Source organism: Mercenaria mercenaria, chromosome 12, assembly GCF_021730395.1.
Source record: "Mercenaria mercenaria strain notata chromosome 12, MADL_Memer_1, whole genome shotgun sequence".
Lineage (NCBI taxonomy): Eukaryota > Metazoa > Mollusca > Bivalvia > Venerida > Veneridae > Mercenaria > Mercenaria mercenaria.
The window spans coordinates 23,014,241-23,036,283 of NC_069372.1; the positions used below are offsets into that span (position 1 = coordinate 23,014,241).

The 22,043-nt window shown below is 35.8% G+C and overlaps 1 protein-coding gene across 4 annotated transcripts in view; it reads right to left on the bottom strand.

Moving 5' to 3' along the window:
• Nucleotides 1-1,674: 1,674 nt before the first annotated feature.
• Nucleotides 1,675-22,043, bottom strand: part of LOC123533544 (uncharacterized) — a 43,539-nt gene continuing 23,170 nt past the window's right edge. For all 4 annotated transcript variants that reach the window (XM_045315207.2, XM_053519432.1, XM_053519430.1 and 1 more), the window contains exon 5: nucleotides 1,675-10,192. In XM_045315207.2, coding sequence (XP_045171142.2) covers nucleotides 7,823-10,192 — 2,370 coding nt within the window. In that variant the 3' untranslated portion in view covers nucleotides 1,675-7,822. The remainder of the gene's footprint in view (nucleotides 10,193-22,043) is intronic.

A 22,043-nucleotide genomic window follows, 5' to 3' on the forward strand; every position in this document is an offset into this window, starting at 1 on the left:
AACACGGTTCAACCAATACCTAAGAACAATGTGCCCGACAAGTAAGAGGACTTTAGATCAATGGACCGTCTAAATATTTAAGTAAACCGTTTTTGTAGTAACAGACTCTGTGGCACTGTGACCTCGACCAATAACCACATGACCTTAAAATCTATACGGACCATCCATTGTCCGTGGGCAAGGTACCTGACAAGTAACAATACTAGTATCTTGGGTCAAGGTGTCCTCAAGATACCAAGCCGAAAATTGACTTTGCAATAACTGTCAATGTGATCTTCACTTTTGACTCATTTCCCTTAGAGTAAATAGGATTATCCACTACCCATGGACATTTGAGGATCATAGGCCAAAGGTTTCTCAAGATTTTGAGCCGAACACGTTTTTGTACTAACAGTCATTGTGACCTTGATCTTTAACCCACTTATCTCAAACTCAATATGGTCTGTACAATGCGCATCAAGTTTAAGGCTCATAGATCAAAGCATTCTTAAATTGATGAACAGAATTTGTTTTGAAACAAGTCACTGCGACCTTTACTTTTGGCCACCTGATCTTAAAATCAATAGGGATCATGCAATTCCCGTGAGCAAGGTACATATTAAGTATGAGGATCATAGGTCAAAGCATTCCTAAACTACTAAGCAGGGACAGACGACCTCTGCCATCACTTATCACGCCCCTTCAAGCATATGAAAATCATGACCTGAAATGCTTTTTTCAACCAGCGGGTGAAAAACTACAAAAATTGTAATATGAATTTTGACAGCTGTATTCCAAGCATATACAAGTTACTGTCCCTTTCACTGACCCCAAACCGGTAAGGTCATCTGCTTGCAAGAGGCAATTATCTTTCGACACCTACCAGTCTCAGACCAAAGCTATCCCGAACCAAAATTGTGGCTTTCTTAATCAAAGGCCCTGTGGGGCTATGTGTTAGTTGTCTGAGGAAGCGCATGATGACATGAAGGCCGTGGGCACTTTGAGGGCAATTAACACATGTCATAATCATGCAGTAATGTCTTTAATACCTAGTCACATTTTCTCAGCAGGCAATCGCGACTAATCGACTTTAGCATGGAACCGGTTTAGTAAAGAGATGACGTCATACAAAATCAACATATCGACATGCAGTGTTTGTACAGAGTAAAATATTGCAGACACTAACAATAGTATTGTCTTCTTCATGTGTCTTAAAATCATTAGATATTATATTAACGTTCCGACACACAGACAAATACGATGAATTAAACAGCTTGGCTGTTTGAACACGAACACATGGACACACTTCTTCAATTGAAATGAAACTGTAGATAGCCATGATAGGATAATATTACGGTGGAAACTGTTTTATTGTTAATGAGTGCTGTATTTCTCCGGGAATTGTTTGGAGAAGAACTCTGCAAGACTTGTCTTTCGTTCAAAATCGTATCCATCGACTGTATTTGTAAAAGTTGTACGTGTATCGTTGGGAATAAATATTTTAAACCAGTGGTTATAAATAGCAACGCAAAAAAAACTCATTCGTATCCAATAATGGTGCCACATTATACTTAGTTTAAAGTCAATTCCTTTAATGGTTATAAGTTGTGCTCCGGTCACGAGTTACGACGGACAGAAGGACGGACACATGCACCATCACATAATACGTCACGTTTTTCCAAAAACAATAATACGGTAGGGTGAATAACTTTTTATTCAAAATAAATTAACACTTTTGTCTGAGAAGTTCAAAATATATCTAACATTACAACAACATAATAAAAGTATGATATTTTTGAAGAATAATTTTTTTCTTCAGTCTCATTTATTTTTTGTCTTGCTTTCCCGTTATAGATAAATAGGCCTAAATGGCTAACCTGAAGAGAACCTTGACCTTCTAACCTTGCTTCTGATCAGGTTCGGTGATCATTAACAGTTAGTTAACTTAATAATTTTCTCTTTTATGCTGTGATGGTCTATTATGCATAACCAATCGTGTAAACAACAGAGTTATAATCAAGGGTTCTTAAATCAATAAGGCCAAATTTGACTAATATAGACATAGTTTAGCAAAGACCTTTCAACCGATTCATGAAAAGTTCTTTAAAGAAGTTTCTGTTTTTATTTCTAACAATGGAACTAACAAAACAGTGAAAGGGACTTGTAAGGATGAAACAAGTCTAGTGAAGATCCATCATGTTTTGTAATATTTTTTCTATTTTTAGCTCTGGTTGCTCCTAAAAGGGGTCAAGCACAGCCACTTAACAGAAGTTAGAGGACCATTAAAGGCTGCTGCAGATCAAGGTCTGTGAAGATCAATCAAGTAGTTCAAAAGGAACAGTTCTTTATTTTCTTCTCCATTTTTGACTCTGCCTTCCCTTACAAGGGACTACTTGAACAAACCTGACTACAGACCAAATTTGGTGAAGGTACACAATTTTGTTCATGAAAAGAAGTTATTTAAAGGTGTTTTATTTTAGCTCTGGTGGGCTCTAGAAGGGTTCAAGCACAATGATTTGAACAAAATTGAGACAGGTCAATACAAGTACATTCTGACATCAATATCACATATCCATCAACTGGTTTATGTGAAGTCATTTAAAGTTTTTTTCTAGGCCTCTAAAAGGGCCAAGCAGAACCATTTAGACAAGTTTGAGGGACAGACCCATAAAAGGATAGTACTGACCAAGTTTGATGAAAATACATCAAGTGGTCCATACCAAGAAAATATCTAAAGGTTTTTTCTACTTTTAGCTCTAGGACCAAGCAGAACCATTTCGACAAATTTGAGGGACAGCACCATAAAAGGTGAGTACTGACCAAGTTTGGTGAAAATACATCAAGTGGTCCATACCAAAAAGAAAGCTAAAGTTCTTTCTACTTTTAGCTTGGTAACCTCTGAAATCGCAACCAATACAACAAATACGAGAGGTCTATAGAAGGATGCTACAGACCAAGCTGGATAAAGATCTATTACCTGCTTCAGGAGAAGTTGTTTATAGAAGGGTTTTTATATCTTTAGCTACATAAGGTACTATATTAAACTATATGAACACAATCTAGAAAGGACCATACAAAGATGTTACAGAACAAGTTTGGTGAAGATCCATCCAGTGGTTCATAAAGAAAACTGTTCAAAGGGTTTTCTGTTTTCAGCTCTATTTGCTCCTAAAATGGGCCAAGCAAAACCAATGCAAAACTTTCACAGAGGACAAGGAATCTACAGACCAAGATTGTTGAAGACCCAATATCTGGTTTAAAAGAAGAAGTCATTCAAAGTTCTTTTCTTCTATTTTTAGCTCTGGAAAACCATTAAAGGAGCCAAACTGAACAATATAAACACATCTGAGAGAGGCCCGTGCCAGGATGCTACTATATGTTTGGTCAAAGTCTTATAAGTAGTTTTACATGAAAAAAATGTTGATGCAGGACAACAGACCCCAAATCATCCATATATACTAACAGCTCATCCTGACCAAAGTTCAGGTGAGCTAAAATATAACAACCTTAAAGTCCACCATCAAGGTGGTACTAGCACATATTCTAGTCTACAGATTTTAAGTCTCTAAATGTATTTACCTCAGCATGCAGCTTGAATAAATAAACCTACAAATTTTAAAACATTTCAAGCTCACCATAACAAACAACATAATATTATGTAACTAGAGATGCTTTTGAGAAAAGCGCATGTCTCCCACAACTGCCCCTATGAATAAGAGCTGTCTGATGACAGTGCGCTCGACTATTCGAAGAACTGATTGAAGAATGGGGTCAAAATATTTCCACGGATATTCAGACAAAAGAAATAAATAGATTAGACAAACAATGCACTAAATGGCAATATATGAGCCAATTTCAAAGTCCAAAAAGGGCCATAATTCAGTCAAAATAGTTATGTACTCTTGCCTACAGATGTAAATCATAATGATAAGCAAGTGTTCAAAGTTTAAAAGCCATATGTCAAATAGTTTTGACAAAACATGGACTTGTATGAAAACAGAACCAATTTCAAAGTCCAAAAAGGGCCATAATTCAGCCAAAATAGATGACAGAGTTAATATGTTCTCTTTCCTACAGATAGAGACTATTATACTAAACAAGTGATAAAAGTTTCAAAGCCATATGTCAAACACTTTACAAAAAATATGAAATGGTACAAAAAAACTTAACCAAGATTTCTAAGTCAAAAGGGGCCATAATTCAGCCAAAATCCTTGATGGAGTTATGTACTCTTGCCTATAACTGGCCATGGTGATGGTAAACAGGTGTTGAAAGTTTCAAAGCTTTATCTCAAAAGACTTTGTCAAAATATGAACTGGTACGAAATATTAACCCAGATTTCTAAGTCAAAAAGGGCCATAATTCAGCCAAAATCCTTGATGGAGTCATGTGCTCTTGCCTATAACTGCACATGGTGATGGTAAACAAGTGTTGAAAGTTTCAAAGCTTTATCTCAAAAGACTTTGTCTAAATATGAACTGGTACAAAAAACTTAACCAAGATTTCTAAGTCGAAAGGGGCCATAATTCAGCTAAAATCCCTGATGGAGTTATGTACTCTTGCCTATAACTGGCCATGGTGATGGTTAACAAGTGTTGAAAGTTTTAAAGCTTTATCTTAAAAGACTTTGTCAAAATATGAACTGGTACGAAAAACTTAACCATGATTTCTAAGTCAAAAGGGGCCATAATTCAGCCAAAATCCTTGATGGAGTTATGTACTCTTGCCTATAACTGGCCATGGTGATGGTAAACAAGTGTTGAAAGTTTCAAAGCTTTATCTCAAAAGACTTTGTCAAAATGTGGACTGGTACGAAAAACTTAACCAAGGTGTGACGCCGACGCCGACACCGACGCCGTGGTGAGTAGGATAGCTCTACTTATTCTTCGAATAGTCGGGCTAAAAATGTCTAGTTTCTCTAGATGGTTTAGACGAGTGGATCCAATTAGATGGTCTGGACGAGTAGATCCAATCAGTAATTCAAGGGCCATAATTCTAAAGTGCCTGGGCGTATTTGGCTAGTTATCGAAACTGGCTGAGGTCTTATGGTCAAACACATTTTGTTCAAGTTTGGTGAAGATAGGATGAGAAATGTTCAACTTAGAGAGCGGACAAGAGTAAAAACGCTGATTTTTCGGTAATTCAAGGGCCGTAACTCCAAAATGCCTGGACCGATTTGGCTAGTTATCGAAATTGGCCAAGGTCTCATGGTCAAACACATTTTGTTAAAGTTTGGTGAAGATCTGATGAGAAATGTTAGACTTAGAGTGCAGACAAGAGTAAAAAGGTAGATTTTTGGTAATTCAAGGGCCATAACTCCAATATGCCTGGACCGATTTGGCTAGTTATCGAACTTGGCCGAGGTCTCATGGTCAAACACATTTTGTTCAAGTTTGGTGAAAATCGGATGAGAAATGTCGACTTAAGAGTGCGGACAAGCTTTGTGACAGACACACACACAGACTGGAGTAAATCAATATGTCTCCCACACCACTGTGTGGTGGGAGACATAATAAAAACAATTAATCGGAAAAGTGGATGGTTTCCGAGTTCAACTTTATTTGTTCAGCCAGCACCGATACCGAAACAAATTTATCTCTATTTAGACCTTGGAGGTATCTTACTTTAACAGTTAACCTATTCTTGAACTAACTTCAATATCTTATCATTATTTGAGTAGACTTAAGGTAGATAACTGTAAACAAACAATAAATCAAAATAGTCAAGGAAGTTGTAATTTAAACCCAAGTTATTCATTTGCCAATAAAATCTGTACTAGCCAAATCTTTTGTTATATTCGCTTTATGGTTAAATAAATAAACACGTCAGAATTTATTTCATAGCCACTCAAACATGAACAATTTAAACCTAAGGATTATAAAAGATACAATCTTAGCATTACCTCTTCTGACTTTTATTTCGTATACATGTATACGAGAAATGAGACTTTTTCCTGCATTATACAATTTTCAAATTTATCTAGTGTTAGATGTTAAATGCTTCTCAAATAGTGAAAAGTTTCTCTTATTAACTGTTTTCATAGAAAAGCATTTGACATCAAAATAACAAGAGGCCAAAATGGGCCTAAGTGGCGCATCTGAAGAGGACCTTGATTATCTGACCTTGACTCTAACCAGGTTTGGTGAAAGTCCTTTATGCAATTCATTAAAAATGTTATTTGAAGGCTTTTTCTATATTTTGCTGTGACACCCTAACAATGTATAACCTTAGGAGAAACTTCATGACTACAAAGTTTTTTTTTTCTTTTGCATTTTAGCTCTAGTGTCCCCTAAAAGGGACCAAACAGAACCATCATAATGATATTACAGACCAAGTTTGATGAGGATCAGTCGAGCGGTTCATCAGAAGAAGTCATTTGAAGTATTTTTCTATTTTTAGCTCTAATGGCCAAGTGCCCCCAATTGAACAAACTTGGGAGAAGACCTTACAATGATGCTACAGGCCAAGTCTGATGAAGATCAAGCCAGCAGTCCATCAGAAGAAGTCATCTAATTTTTTCCTCTATCTTTAACTCAGCAGTCCCTAAAAGTGTTAAACATAACCATGAACAAATTCTTGAGTGAGTCTTACAGTAATGCTACAGACCAAGTTTGATGATGATCCATCAAACAGTTCATGGAAAGAAGTCATTTAAAAGTTTCTATTTTTAGCTCTAGTGGCCCCTAAAAGGGTAAAGTATCCCCATTTAAACAAATCTGGAGGATACTTACAATGATGCTACAAACCAAGTTTGATGAAGATCCATCAAAGAGTTCATGAGAAGAAGTTATTTAAAGGATTTTTTTTTAACTCTAGCAGCCCCTAAAAGGGACTCAGTGCCCCCAAATGAACAAAGCTGGAAAGGACTTTATAAATGTGCCAAGTGCCCCTATTTGAATAAACTTGAGACAAAACTTTATAATGCTACTACAGATCAAGATTGATGAAGATCCATTAAGCCTTTCATGAGAAGAAGTTGTTTAGAGGTTTTTATACTTTTAGATCAAGTCTCTGAAAGGAGCCAAGGTGATTTCATTTGAACAAACTTGATAGAGATCCATGCCAGGATGCTCCCCAGCAAGCTTGGTGTAATTCTGACCAGTTTTTTCAGCGGAGAAGATGTTTAAGTAAAAATGTTGATGCAGGATGCAGTACGAAGGACCATACACCTATACTAGTAGCTCAGCATGAACAAAGTTCAGGTGAGCTATTAAATGATAACATGAAAATAAAACACATTAAATGAATGCATATACTATCAGATTCATAATTTGATCAGTGCAAGTTAAAAACATATAAATAAAAATATAACTAGTTAAAATATAAACAACAACATGAAACTGTAAAGAAAAGGTACTGGACGGACAAACATTTGTATAAATGTAAAGGCACAGACTAAAGCTTAAATAAACAGTTTATATCAAAATAACAAACACTCATATATTTTCTATATACAAAAATGTATAAGCATACTGCCTTTTAACTATTCTTATCTTCCATTACCTGAATAAAGTTACCTTTATAAAGGTAACATTGTTAAAATGCTCATTAATATGCATTACCAGAAATAAGTTTATCTATGTGTACATGAAGAACATAAAACTTAAAAATAAAATCTAATTTCATCACAATGTTACCAACACATAAAACTAAAATTCATTCTAGTAGCCAGGTTGCCCAAATATCAATATTAAAGAAGTTTTCATTACCAAACCTGAGATAAGCAGCAATGGCAAATATCGATTTTTATTTAACAATTATTTGACACACTTCATAACAACCTCACTTCACCTTGCCTTTTATTTGCCTTATCTTTCATTTGTCATTATCACATCTATATATCCTAGTCACTTTCAAGTTCTGATAATGACCGCCTTTGCTTCATTTCTTTTAATCTTTGACTTATGCTTTTGTTCTTTTTGTCCATTTTATTATCCATGACTGCTTGATCCGATAAGTTATCCAGATCTTCTAGTTGCATTTCATCCTTTGCTGATTTTCTTCTTTCTGCAGCGAATTCTTCCTCAGAAGAATTATAGTCAAATAACTGAACTTCAACACTCTGTCCAGAGTTTTCAAATGAGACTTTTTTCCTTTCATTATTCATTTTAATCTTTTTTTGGGATCTTTTAATTCCACTGCCACTGGAATTAGAAGTAGATAGTACATGTCTGTAAGTTTTATGAGATGATTCATCCATTTCATCATCTTCTGAACTGTCATAGTGTGATTTCACCCTAGACTTCATTCTTCTTTTACCCATTCTTGGTGTCTTTCTGCTTGTGCTAACATTTGCTATGATTTCACTTTCATCAGGGCTTGTATCTATTTGTTTCGGAGTGTCATTTTTTGCTTCTTCTGAAATCCTATTTTGTTTCACTTTTCTTGTTCTATTTGTGCCTCTAGCTCCCTTTGCAGTTCTCTCTAATAATTGTTGAGGAAAAAGTTCCTTTATTAAATCTTCATCATCATTTGCAAAATGAGCTCTCTTTTTGCTTCTAAGGTGTTCACCACTCCAATTCTCATTATAAATTGAGAAAGCTTCCGTATTCCTGCTGTCATTCTTAGCATCAGAAAAGTAACTGTTGCGAGTTTTCAATATGCCCGGTTTAGCACATTTGTTTCTGTCCTCAATATCCTTAGTATGAATACTCTTTTGTACAAAATCAAATCTTCTTCTGTTCTCACTATGCTGGTCATACTGATCATCTGAGTATTTTTTAAGTTTTCTATGCACACTTGTTGCATTTTCCACATCAATCTCCTCAGAATCTGTGCCATAGCAATCGTTTCTCAACAATTCTCCCTGTAACCTACGCATGTGTTTAACAGCTTGATACGACTCTTCTTCGTCACTTGTATCAGATTCGATAACAAGGTTTCCAGCTTTAGTATGATACTCTCTGGCAGTTTCTTCTTCACTTGTATCAGATTTAACATCACGATATTTGCTCTTAGCATGATATTCTCCAATAGGTACTTTATTCAAATGTTTCCTTCTTGGCTGAGTTTTCTTTTCACTTTTCTTTCTAATAGGATTCATTTGGTTAAAGGACTTGGCAGGACTAACTTTCTTCACATCAACACTTCCCTTTCTAGCGAGATCAATTTCATTAAAACACTTTGCAGGCCTAACTTTCTTTTCATCAACAAACTGTAATTTTTCTTCCACTGCATTTAAATTTTCAGGACTTCGTTCAACTCTTGTTGGTAAGGTATTTTCCGCTCCATCAATTCTAACTGTTTCAAGTGAGTCATAGTCATCTGATTCTGGAATCTCTATATCAGCATTAAGAATTGAAGGGGGGTTTCCTGGCATATAGATACAACAAGCATACTTGTATCCATCTACATCATCATCAGAATTTGCTTGTGGTGATTTATTGCGCTTCTCACAGTCAAAACACAGACATGTATAATTCATGCAGAATTTTCCATCTGTGCATTCACAACAAACTAAATATGCACAGTTTAAACATGTGAAATAGCAACATCTGGCAAAGTTTTCACAGAGGCCAAAACAGCCTAGACAGAGGAAGCGTGGTAAGCAAAAGAGAGACTGAAACAGAAACGAACAGCAGTTGCTTTGTCTAAACGTGCAGACATCTACTGTGTTATCATATCCAAAGACGGGGTCGCCGCATCTATTGCAAAATACATAATGACAACAGCAATTGACACATTGATCTTCACTGCAGGTGCAACATAACACGTTATCTGGGCAACCTGGGAACTGGGCTATATTTCTGAGATTATTACTCACTTTCATCTCATATGTCGGACATGTTAACGGCTTTGAACATGAAACAGTAAAGCATTTACAATTCTCGCACACATCTGAAGAACTCTTATAGTCTTTGGCACATTTCAAACAAGTCCAATCATTAAACTTTGAACACAAATCTGCAAAATGTTGTGTGCAATTGTATTCAAGGCACTTACAGTTTATTGGTTGTTTGTTTTCAGTATTTGAACAAATAGAGCAGACAACACAGGAACATTTAGAATCTTCTTGTACAAGTTCAGAGCACTTTAAACAGTTACAGTCAACACATTTCACAGACTCACATACTTTAGGTTTCACTTTCGAACCAACCCACTGACAGAATGATAAGCCTTCATGTTGCCATATTGGAACGGCTGTCCAACGATCTCCAATCATGCAGAATTCAGCAAAAAACTTCAAGGGGCAACAAAATGTGTACTGAAGTGTCTGAAAGGAGATAAATAAATCTAAACAGAATGTAAACATTCTACCAACAAGAACACATTTGTACTTTAGTACTAGAAAAGATGGTTTTGTGCATCCTTCAGCAAGAATCAAAGACCTAAGTTGTCACATGAATTTTGTGGGATATGGTACTGTATTTAAATTGGTTTCATTTCAAAATAACTATTAGTGTGATTATCTTTTTTTAATCTGGTCCAAAAATGAATGCCTTAGTAAAAGGTACAAGGCAGTCTGAAAGACAGCTAAATCCCCCGCCACTGCTATGGATAGTGAAAGGGTAAACCTTTGATTTTAGCTGTGACCTTGACCTTGAACTGACATGGCTGACTCATGAATTCTGCACAACGTCTTGATCAGGTGATCATTTGACCAAAGTTTCATGAAAATACTTCAAGGGGTTTAGGAGATACAGAGCTGAAACCTTTGACCTTCAGTTGTGACCTTGACCTTGAGTTGACATGGCTGACTCATGAGTTCTTGATGAGGTGATCATTTGACCCAAGTTTGATGAAAATCCTTCAAGGGGTTAAGGAGATACAGAGTGGACACCAAATGGAAGGCTCAAACATTCGACCCTTAGTTGTGACCTTGACCTTGAGCTGGCATGGTTGACTCATAATTTCTGCACATCGTTCTGATGAGGTAATCATTTGACCCAAGTTTTATAAAATTCCTTCAAGGGGTTTAGGAGATACAGAGTGGACACGAAATGGAAGGCTCAAACCTTTGACCTTCAGTTGTGACCTTGACGTTGAGCCGACATGGCTGACTCATAAGTTCTGCACATTGCTTTGATGAGGTGATCGTTTGACCCAAGTTTGATGAAAATCCTGCAAGGGGTTAAGGAGATACAGAGCGGACACAAAATGGAAGGCTCAAACCTTTGACCCTAAGTTGTGACCTTGACCTTGAACCGACAAGGTTGACTCATGGGTTCTGCACATCGTCTTGATGAGGTGATCATTTGACCCAAGTTTCATGAAAATCCTTCAAGGGGTTTAGGAGATATGGACCGGACACGATTTTGTTACGGACGGACGGAGACCATTCCTATAATCCCTCTGCCACGGCGGGGGATTAAAAAAAAATCTACCGAAATGGTTTAAACATTACTAAACGTTACCTTATAACCTGCTGCTAAAATTATTACTGTACTTGTAAATAGCAAAAACATTCAAACATTGCTGAAAGTAAAAGATAGCTCAAACATTTAAATCATATTTTGTTCTGCAAACAATGAGAGTTCAACAGAAAGCACATTACACAGAAAATGTTTTGCCATAGTGCATTATAACCATAGGGTGATAAAATTAGAACAAATGAACAAAATTAACAAACCGATAAACCAACTTTTACTTACCCGTTTTTGACTTACCTGCCTGTAATTTTGAATGTTAAGCAGTACATTCGTATATGCTATCTATTATTATAAGGTAAGAAAGTTCTTTTTTACACTGCCCTATCTCTGGAGTTCTTAATTTTGCATGCGTATTCTGTGATTATAGGCTATAAGGATCTTACATACCTGCTTGTGAAAGACAGGATTTTCCCTACCGGTATTCGAGTATGTAGAATGAAAACCCAAGCGTTAGCGAAGTTTTTTATCCATACTGTCCAAGGATTGAGAAAACAACCGTCATTCACAGGCAGACAGGTAAGATCATTTTTCTTGCCTACCAGGTTCAAAATAGATCACAATGAAAAATAAATCTGTGTATTATCTGACATTATATATATAATTATGATGTCATAGCAGACTAGTGCTAGTACTATGTGACTTCCCTTAAGTGCCTCTATTTTAGGAAAAGGTCCCTCCTTAGGGAAAGACAGCAATATTTATCCCTTGCACATGACTGTATAAATGTATACTTTCCGTGCTGGGTTGGCAAGAAACCACGATGTTCGTCAAAATAGTGAACACCGCAAAAATGATTAAAGCATAAGTCAAAGATTAAAAGAAATGAATTGTATTTTACATGAGTAACTGTAAGTTATTCAAAATATAAACTTACACATTTCTATGTCCATATATACTGCTATCTTGCTGGAAGTCCTGGTAACGGCCGTGGCGAAGTCAATGGGGTGAAATCTTCAAAGTGTACACTAAAGGCGGAACCAGCACCTGAACTTCTATGTGTACCAGAACCATCTAAAATGGTTCCAGGACTCATTGGCGGTAAACCTGAATAACTCTGTAAGTTTATAGAACCAGCGTCTAGAGACACAGTCTGAGAAGTTGCATCAAAATGTTGAGCTAATCCATGCATCAGATCTAAGTTACCATGAAAACTTCCGGATGCAAGCGAGTAAGTACTCTCATACAAATGTGAATGTAAAAGCACACTTTGTTGCTTAACTGGGACTTCTTTCAGTTCACTTGCGGACGGCTCACTACTAGTCCTTTTTCTAGTGCCAGTTTTGAATTTACTGTTTACAGAGGTATTTGATTTAGAAGGTAATGCTGGTGGTACAGGAAGTGACCTCGTACTTGCAGTACTTGATTTTGCGTCTGCTTTTCTACCAGATGGTGGTTTCAATTTTGTTGCTGGTTTTCCTGTTCTTTGCTGTTTTGTGTTGGAACCAGCACATGACAGCTGTAACTGACTCACTGACCTTGCTGTAGTTGGAGATCTAGGTGTGCTTTGATTACTTTTAATTCCTGAGCTTTTCACAGACGACATACTTTTGGTTCCCTGCTTCACTGTTTCTGCAGACACATTTGATTTTGAAATACCCTCATCATGTTTCCCAGAGTTGTTGGTTTTTGATTTATATACTGAGGCAGTTGAGTAGTTTGGTGTGTATTTTGCAGCAGGTGAGAAGTTTTCATCATGGCTGTCCTTTGAAACCAGTCTGATTTCAAGACAGCAACAAACAACAGCATCACAGTCTGCACAACATGTGCAGCAACCATCATCGCAACATTCACAATCTCTCGCGCAGCATGGAAAAATCTGTGATAAAGCATGTTATATAAAGATCAGGAAAAATCATGACTTAAGCCTTACTTTCTTTGCTAAAGACCAAGACATTTAAAAATCATATATATAACCTTGAAGTGTATATATATAGCAACCTCAAGGTAATTCATTCATATTCAAAATTTAAAAGATTTATATAATTGTTTACTGTACAAAATGCACATTTTGAAAAAATAACCCAACATAACTTTTAAAGAAAACATGCCAGTCTATTAAAGATGATTGTTTTGTTAGGAATAATGTCAACAGTCAACAGTATTTCAATTATATAGGGCAGTGAGTTAACCTAGCCAGTGTTCCTGGCTACATAGTGCCATCAGTTAACCTAACCAGTGTTCCTAGTTATTTAGGGCAGTGAGTCAATCTAACCAGTATTCCTGTTGATACAGGGCCATCACTTAACCTAACCAGTTGACCTTACCAGTTTTCCTGGTTATATAGGACTGTGAGTTAACCAGTGTTCCAGGTTATATAGGGCAGTGATGTAACCTAAACAGTATTCCTAGCTATACAGGGTCATCCGTTAACCTAACCAGTGTTCCTAGTTATATAGGGCAGTGAGTTGATCTAACCAGTACTCCTGTTGATACAGGGCCATCAGTTAACCTAACCAGTGTTCCTAGCTATACAGCACTGCCAGTTGACCTTACCAGTTTTCCTGGTTATTTAGGACTGTGAGTTAACCAGTGTTCCAGGTTATATAGGGCAGTGATGTAACCTAAGCAGTATTCCTAGCTATAAAGGGTCATCCATTAACCTAACCAGTGTTCCTAGTTAATTAGGGCAGTGAGTTGATCTAACAAGTATTCTTGTTGATACAGGGCCATCAGTTAACCTAACCAGTGTTCCTAGCTATACAGCACTACCAGTTGACCTTACCAGTTTTCCTGGTTATATAGGACTGTGAGTTAACCAGTGTTCCAGGTTATATAGGGCAGTGATGTAACCTAACCAGTATTCCTGGCTATACAGGGCCATCAGTTAACCTAACCAGTGTTCCTAGATATATAACACAGTGAGCTGATCTAACCAGTGTTCCTGTTGATACAGCGCCATCAGTTAACCTAACCGGTTTTCCTAGCTATACAGCACTACCAGTTGACCTTACCAGTTTTCCTGGTTAGGACTGTGAGTTAACCAGTGTTCCAGGTTATATAGGGCAGTGATGCAACCTAACCAGTATTCCTGGCTATACAGGGCCATCAGTTAACTTAACCAGGTTTCCTGGATATACAGCACTGCCAGCTGACCTAACCAGATTTGCTGGTTATACAGGACTGCGAGTTAACCAGTGTTCCAGGTTAAATAGGGCAGTGAGTTAACCTAACAAGTGTTCCTGGCTCTACAGGGCCGTCAGTTAACCTTACAAATGTTCACTGGACTGTGAATTCAAAAAATGAAGCTTTGTTACCACAATGATAATGTACCACTTGAGAGTACTGGTTGCTCACACACATATTACAAAATTTTTAATGTGAAAAGTGAGAGAAACCATGGCAACAGATGTGGAAAATATCATTTCATTAAAATACAAAATACAAATCCTGTAAGACAGAGAAACATACACTGAAATAAACCATGAATGCTTTTACAATATGTGGATAATGAGCAAACAAATATGTAACATGCAAAAACAAGCAACTGTGGTTTCATAATGTTTCCTCAAACTTTGAATTTAACCAAGATTTATAGTTACATACACTCATGCTGTTACTAAAATGGTACCAGATAAAAAACACAGTTATGACTGTTTTACTTTTTTAATACTGTTTTAAGCTGTATTTCAGTTACGTAACCACTGTAAATTAATATAACTGGGGTTTCTGGACTCTGCGCCATAGCTGTCTCCTTCTCCAAAAGTAAACGGCAACTTTCCAAAATGAATCAGAGGAGAACATATGCCATGCTGGACAAATGAACTCTTCACCTCTCAAATGAGTCTTCTGATCTTTCTTCTGAGCAAACTGGACATGTCAAACATGGTTAGTAACAGACACAGTGTATGGAGAGGAAAATATATAACTATATACTGTATATGTACATGGATACAGACAGGTGTCAGAGTGAATAATTTTCTAACACAAAAGTGCAACTTACAATAAAGAGATCTTTCCAAAATATGATGGGAATTAAGGAAAGTTTAGAGTGAGACTTCTTTCTATTCTGATACCATATATAGGCATCTATTTTTACGTAGACCTTCAATTTTCAAATGCTTTCCTTATGAAAGAATGAACAGATGTTTTTCAATTCTGTCAAACTTCAGTTTAAGGCAAGGAATGCTTACATTTCAGATATTTCCAGAAGAAATTACAAGAATTTTGACACAAGTACAATGAAAATACACTAAAGAAGGAAAAGATATAGTTAGAATATAATCTATACAAACTTTTTTTCTTTACTTTGTTGGAACACTTTGAAACCACAGTTTACAGACATTAATAAGAAACACAAGAGTCTAAAGAAAATATGTGACAATCTACAGAAAATTGTAATTTAAGTGCTATATAATTGTGTATATAAAAACTGTGTATAAATCAGGTTTGTGCAGATGTAATAAGTGTAATAACAAAGTGTTTGCAAGTAAAATAATTGTTGTAAGTGCAATAACAAAGTGTTTGCAAGTAAAATAATTAGTGCAATAAGTAAGTGTTTGCAAGTAAAATATGTTATTTAATGTTAATCATGCTGGACACAACTGATTCTGGCTTTGCGACCGGTGTAGATCATGCAGACTGCACTGATCATGACCTGCACTGTTCACCATTAAGTTAGTAATCTTTTTGGTATGCACCCCTTTTAACAGTCTATGGTACTGTCCAAATTGAAAGATGGACAAGTTCATTATAGAAATTTAGCAGGGTAAGAGTGTTTACGAAACTTGTGCTATATCAGAAACTATAGGCACTAGCATGCATGTAAAAAATGCAAAAGCTGTCTACAAGCTATACTGATATATGTTGTTTATTGTGTTATTATAACATGTCTCACTTTCTGGCAAAATGCATGTCTCTAATAATCTCTTTCTTTATGTATATATATTTCAATAAAGACTCAAGTATAAAGAACAAGAGGGCTCTGAAGGCCTTGTATCGCTCGCCTGACCTAGCTCTCATCCCAGGTAAGCTAGTATCTAATATGGTCTGGATTTTCATCCAGACAAACATCTTGACAATGTTTTATGTAAATCAGGTAGACCAGGTTAGTAACATAGTTTCTGACCTAAGGTACCCCACTTTGACACAGATTTTGACCTAGATTCCACACAGACAAACATTCTGACAAACATTTATGAGGACCAAGTTACTCTACAGTGTTAACTCAGTTTTTCTGTGATTTGACCTAATTGTCTAGTTTTTTCCCCAAAGATTTATTCTAGATTTTAAACAGCCAAACAATCCAATCAAGACTCATGAAGATCAAATATAATGTGTCCTTTTGAGTGTTAACAATGTCTTTCTATGATATAACCTAATGACCTAGTTTTTAACCTATCTGTAGATTATCCAGTTTTGAACTTGACCGAGATTTTATAGAGACAAACATTCTGACAAAGTTTATAAAGATCAAGTAGAAAATGTGGCCTCTAGAGTGTTTACAAGGTTTTCCTATTAATTGATGACATATATAGACAGACACAGGGTGATCACAAAGCTCATCTTAAGCACTTTATATGCCAAAGGTGAGCTGTTAAGCTGTTATTAAACATTAGCTACAGTGGTTCACACACTGGTGCCTAATTTTGTAAAACATTTCCATCTAATCTATTCATACAGTTATAAACAGGGATAAGAGATTATTTTGGCCACAATGTCTAATCACCATGGCAACATATTATGAAAGACAATCTGGATATTTCAAATAATTATATCAGTACAAAGCAATGGATAAAGAAAGTGGAACCTTCATACATTCAATATAATACATACTTTAATCTCAAATAATCCAGATATCACTGGTACTGAACGGAATCAACTTGTAGGCAGTGTCTTTGCGAAGAAGACTATACAACAGTAAGATTTGGGGCCCCTATTCTTCAACCTGGAAGGTCTGAAACTTTGACATAACAAGTGCATACTATTGATTCAATACGCATAATTTTGTTATAGCAAATTATTATTCTGAAAGAATTTTACCTAGCTGCCTGTAGCTGCAAATTTAACACTCTGATATAGTAACATTAAAATCTCTTTGTTTAACAAGAAAATTTGACATTTTAAAGGCAATGACCTCCAGATTTTGGTTAAAAATGTATCTTTATTTTAAACTGAAGTTTTGTCATATTATGAACACTAGATTATGAGTTTTTGTTTCTGAACTGTTCTTAAAAATGCCAAATCAAGGGAAAAAAAAAGATGCCCGCAATGGGATTCGAACCCGGACTGCTGCAGCAATAAAGAACTTTTCCGCCATTGTTACCAATACCCCTATGGAGGATTTTGTGTTTAATGTGTGTTAAATATAGATATTTATAATCAAGGCAGTTTAATGCTTTTCGATTTTCATTGTAAAAATTAGTAAAAACAAGCAAATTCGATGAATTGGTATCCCCCACCGAAAGGGTCTGTGGTGAGGAATGGCAAAAAAATATATCCGGCAAAAAGTTAAGGATGTTAATAAGAAGCAAATAATTTCTTTAGTCAAAATCAATTTAACAGAAAACAAATGTTAAATTAAAGAGGACATGTACATAATAAATGTATGATACTTTGATCCTGACTAAAGAATTTATTTTGAATGGGATATGCTTACTGTAATAAGCATTGCTTTTAAAATTAAATGCAGTTAATTGAAATGTGAACTTGAAGTTTAACTGGAATGAAATATTGTCTTTGAGTGGTTTGGCACCAGGTGTTGCTGTTTAACATGTACAACTTAAAAGAAGAGATGTCCTTAAGAGAACACAATCAAGTAAGATATCTTGAACATGGCTGAGAGCAAGGTTTGTGCAGTCACAACTTAACATGTTGAAGGTTTGAACATTTTTTTAAATAAGAAAAAAAAATGGAAATATATATATGACCAAGGCAAGTGGGTGACCAAGTGTGGGTGCGCAACTTCACATGTTTATAATAAATGTTCATAGAAAAGAATGAAAGAAATTTAATGAAATTCTGCCAAATGGTAAGTTTGTTATATACAAATATGTGGATTTTTTGACACTTAAAGGGCAATAACTCTGAAGTTACAAAAGAAATCCATATGAAATTGTGTGTGCACAACCACATTATAGTGCTCTAAATTCTGTTCAAGTTTCAAAGTTCAAGGTCAAATATATCAAAAGTTATAATGCAGAAATTGCCATATCTATAGTACCCTATATAGTTAACACTAGAAACTTCTAAGGGCCATAACTCTGGTGTTACTAAGGCAATCTGACTGAAACTTGATGGGCCCCATAACCTAATAGTGGCAAACATGACTTTTTTTTTATTGTATATGAAAAAAATGTAAAATAAGGAATGATTTTTTTTTTTGGGGGGGGGGGGGGGGGGGGGGGGGGGTGTGATCAAGGTAAGGGGGTGACCAGGTGTGGGTACACAACTTCACATGTTTACAATAAATGTTCATGGAAAAGAATGAAAGAAATTTAATGAAATTCTACCAAATGGTAAGTTTGTTATGTACAAATATGTGGAGTTTTATACAATTAAAGGGCAATGCCCTTAATTTACAAATAAATCTGAACGGAATTGTGTGTACACAACCACATTATGGTGATCTAAATTCTGTTTAAGTTTCATAGTTCTAGGTCAAATATATCAAAAGTTATGATGCAGAAATTGCCATATTTATAGTACCCTATATAGTTAACACTAGAAACTTCTAAGGGCCATAACTCTGGTGTTAATAGGACAATCTGACTGAAACTTGACGGGCTGCAAGAACTCATAGTAGTGAACATGTATATGAAGTTTTATATAAATATTCCCAACCATTTCCTAGATATGGCTCCGGACGGATGGAAAGACGGACGGAAGGAAGGACAATGCCAAAACTATATCCCCCCGACTTTTGTTGGGGGATAACAACTAATTCTAATGTGTTTCCATAACATATAGTCCGTCAGTAATTAAGTTTCAAAGCATTCTTAAGAAATATAGCATTGACTTCAAGATATCTAAAAAAATCTAAATTTTTTGTTGTTGTACGATCTGGAGGCCTGTCCCTTTAAAGTCTATGTCATTATATCAGACTTAACCCTTAGCCTGCTGGCAGCAAATGATTCTGCCTTTGCGACTAGTGCAGTCTGATCATGGTCTGCACTGTTCGCTATTCAGTCAGTACATTTTCAGTGAAAACCCCTTTGAATAATAAGTAGTACTGTCCAAATTGAAAGATGGACCAGTCCATTATAGAAATATAGCAGGGTAAGGGTTAAACTTCAGACTTGATGAATATGGGCCCCTGACAAGTAAAAAAATCTAATATCTCTTGTGTACATCTAGTGCAAGAAAGACAGAAAAATAGTCCGATAATTTAATAAGTACATGAAATATCCAGATATAAAGAGATATGCAGCTGTGAATGTTAGTATATTTTGTCATTTTGCAGACAACTTAAGTTTTATCTATTCATGACAAATAACTTATCTAATACTTACAATGGGATTATTACACATGAGTGCATGAAACTATAAATCTTCAAAAATGATTCCCTTAACTATCGTCCGCCAACTGGCTGATTTTGTACTGTTCCACAGTCTTTGCACAACTGGACAGAAAAACAGAAACAATACTAGTGCATGCATAGGCAATGGTAAAGTTCAAAGATGTCCTGAAATGGTCAACATGCCCTGAGAATTACTGTCCGACCCAACTTCCTCTTTAACAAGGCTTTTCATTGATTTTCTTTCCAGTATTAGACAATACCATCCACATTATACAGTCAAACTTTGCTTGCTCAAACTCAACGGGACTGGCAAAATGAGTTAAGAGTTATTGGTAGTCTGAGTCATCAAACAATATACAACAGGGATTTTGCCGGGATCTGTCGAAAGGCGGTGTTCGAGTTAACAGAGTTCAAGCGAACAAAGTTTTGACTGTAAGTAATTCTAAACAACTCTAAGGTTGGTAAATAGGAACTTCTTAAATTTCTAAATATGTTTTGAACTTATTGTCTAAAACGCTTTTGTAGGCTTTTTTTTCATTGTAAACGAAGCAATTTTGGACATCTAAAGATTTTCAAATTTGAGTAATTGTTAAAACGCTTTAAGAGTATCATTGCAGGCATTTTACACAAAGAAAACTACATAATTATATGAACATAAAATATACAGTATCAATGAAATCTTTAAAAATCAGAAAGTTTCAAATGCCAGTCCTCGAAGCATCTTAAAATGTATAACTTAAATCTGGATCTCGAAAAAAGATGAAATTCATGAAAAACCTTGTTACAAATTTTGTTAGTCAAACATTTAAATTTTCCAAGTGTGAAAATACTATTTTGGAATTCATGGAATAATTCATTGTTTTACAATGAAGACGAACAAGATGATATAACAGAAATATTGAAACTATAAGTCAGTAAAAAGGTCATTTATAATTAGCTGTATGTAAAACATGTATGCCCCCAAGGATGGTCTATCCCATTTTCAGTCCTGAGATCATTACCACACTGACCTTTGACCTACTGGCCCTGAAAACAATAAGGGACATCTACAGACCATAGGCAATCATCCTATGCCATCTGCGGACTGTAAGCCAAAATATACTTTAGTTACCGAGCTGAAAACATTTGCAGTATCAAGGTCACATAGGCAACAATCCTATGAAATTTGAAGGCCATAGGCCAAAGGTTTCTCAGGTTAGTGTGTGGAACGATTTACAGTGACCTTGACCTTTGATATACTGATATACTGACCCCCGAAACAGTAGGGTCATCTACTGACCACAGACTATCATCCAATTACGTTTAACCACTATAGGCCATAGTTTAACCACTGTAGGCCATAGTGTTTTTTACTTATTAATCAGAAACTGTTTCCTGTCTTCAGGTCACTGTGACCTTGACCTTTGACCTACTAACCCCTGAAACACGAGGTCATCTATTAACCAAAGGCAATCATCCAATGAAGTTTGAGTACTGTCAGACCAAACGTTCTCTTGTTATTAATTGGAAACCAAATGGTCTACAAATAGACCGGCCAACAATGAGCAAGACAATACAATATACCCCCTATTCTCGGAAGAAGGTGGGAGAAGCATAAGAAACAAACAAATTATCTAAAAAATTTCAACCAAGCCTAGCTCATTCCAACAGACAATGAAAAGCAGAAATATCTATTCATTCTCCAAAAATTTCAAAAGCCTATTTGACACCACCCAAAAACTTCAATATCTGGAATACAAAAGCCTCACAACTGGATGGATAGAAGGAAAAGGACAATCAAATGTCATTGTAATAACAAAACAGGGAAAGCGGCAACACAATAGTGTTAACTGACAACAGTTCAACAAAATACTTTTGTGCATAAAGTTTTGCAAAAATTGACAATGGTAAGAAAGAGGTTATTTTTTTAAAGTGGTGGCATTCAACAATTCAATTACTTTTACAATACACAAAACAAACAGTTAAAGCATTCCACTGAAAAGGGGACTCACAAAATCTAATTTATAATGACAAATTTCGGTTCACTTAAATCTATTCCTCAACACTTCCACAAAAGCCGAGCAAAAGATACTTAAACATCAGTATGCTGATTGCCTTGAGAAATTTACATTTTACGTATCAAATGCACATTAAAAATATAGCTGAAACTTGGTATCTCGATTTCCAAGGGATCGAGCATTTTACTTCCGAGATAATTTGACCTTAAATGATATTCTGTGCACATGTATTCTGTACAGGAT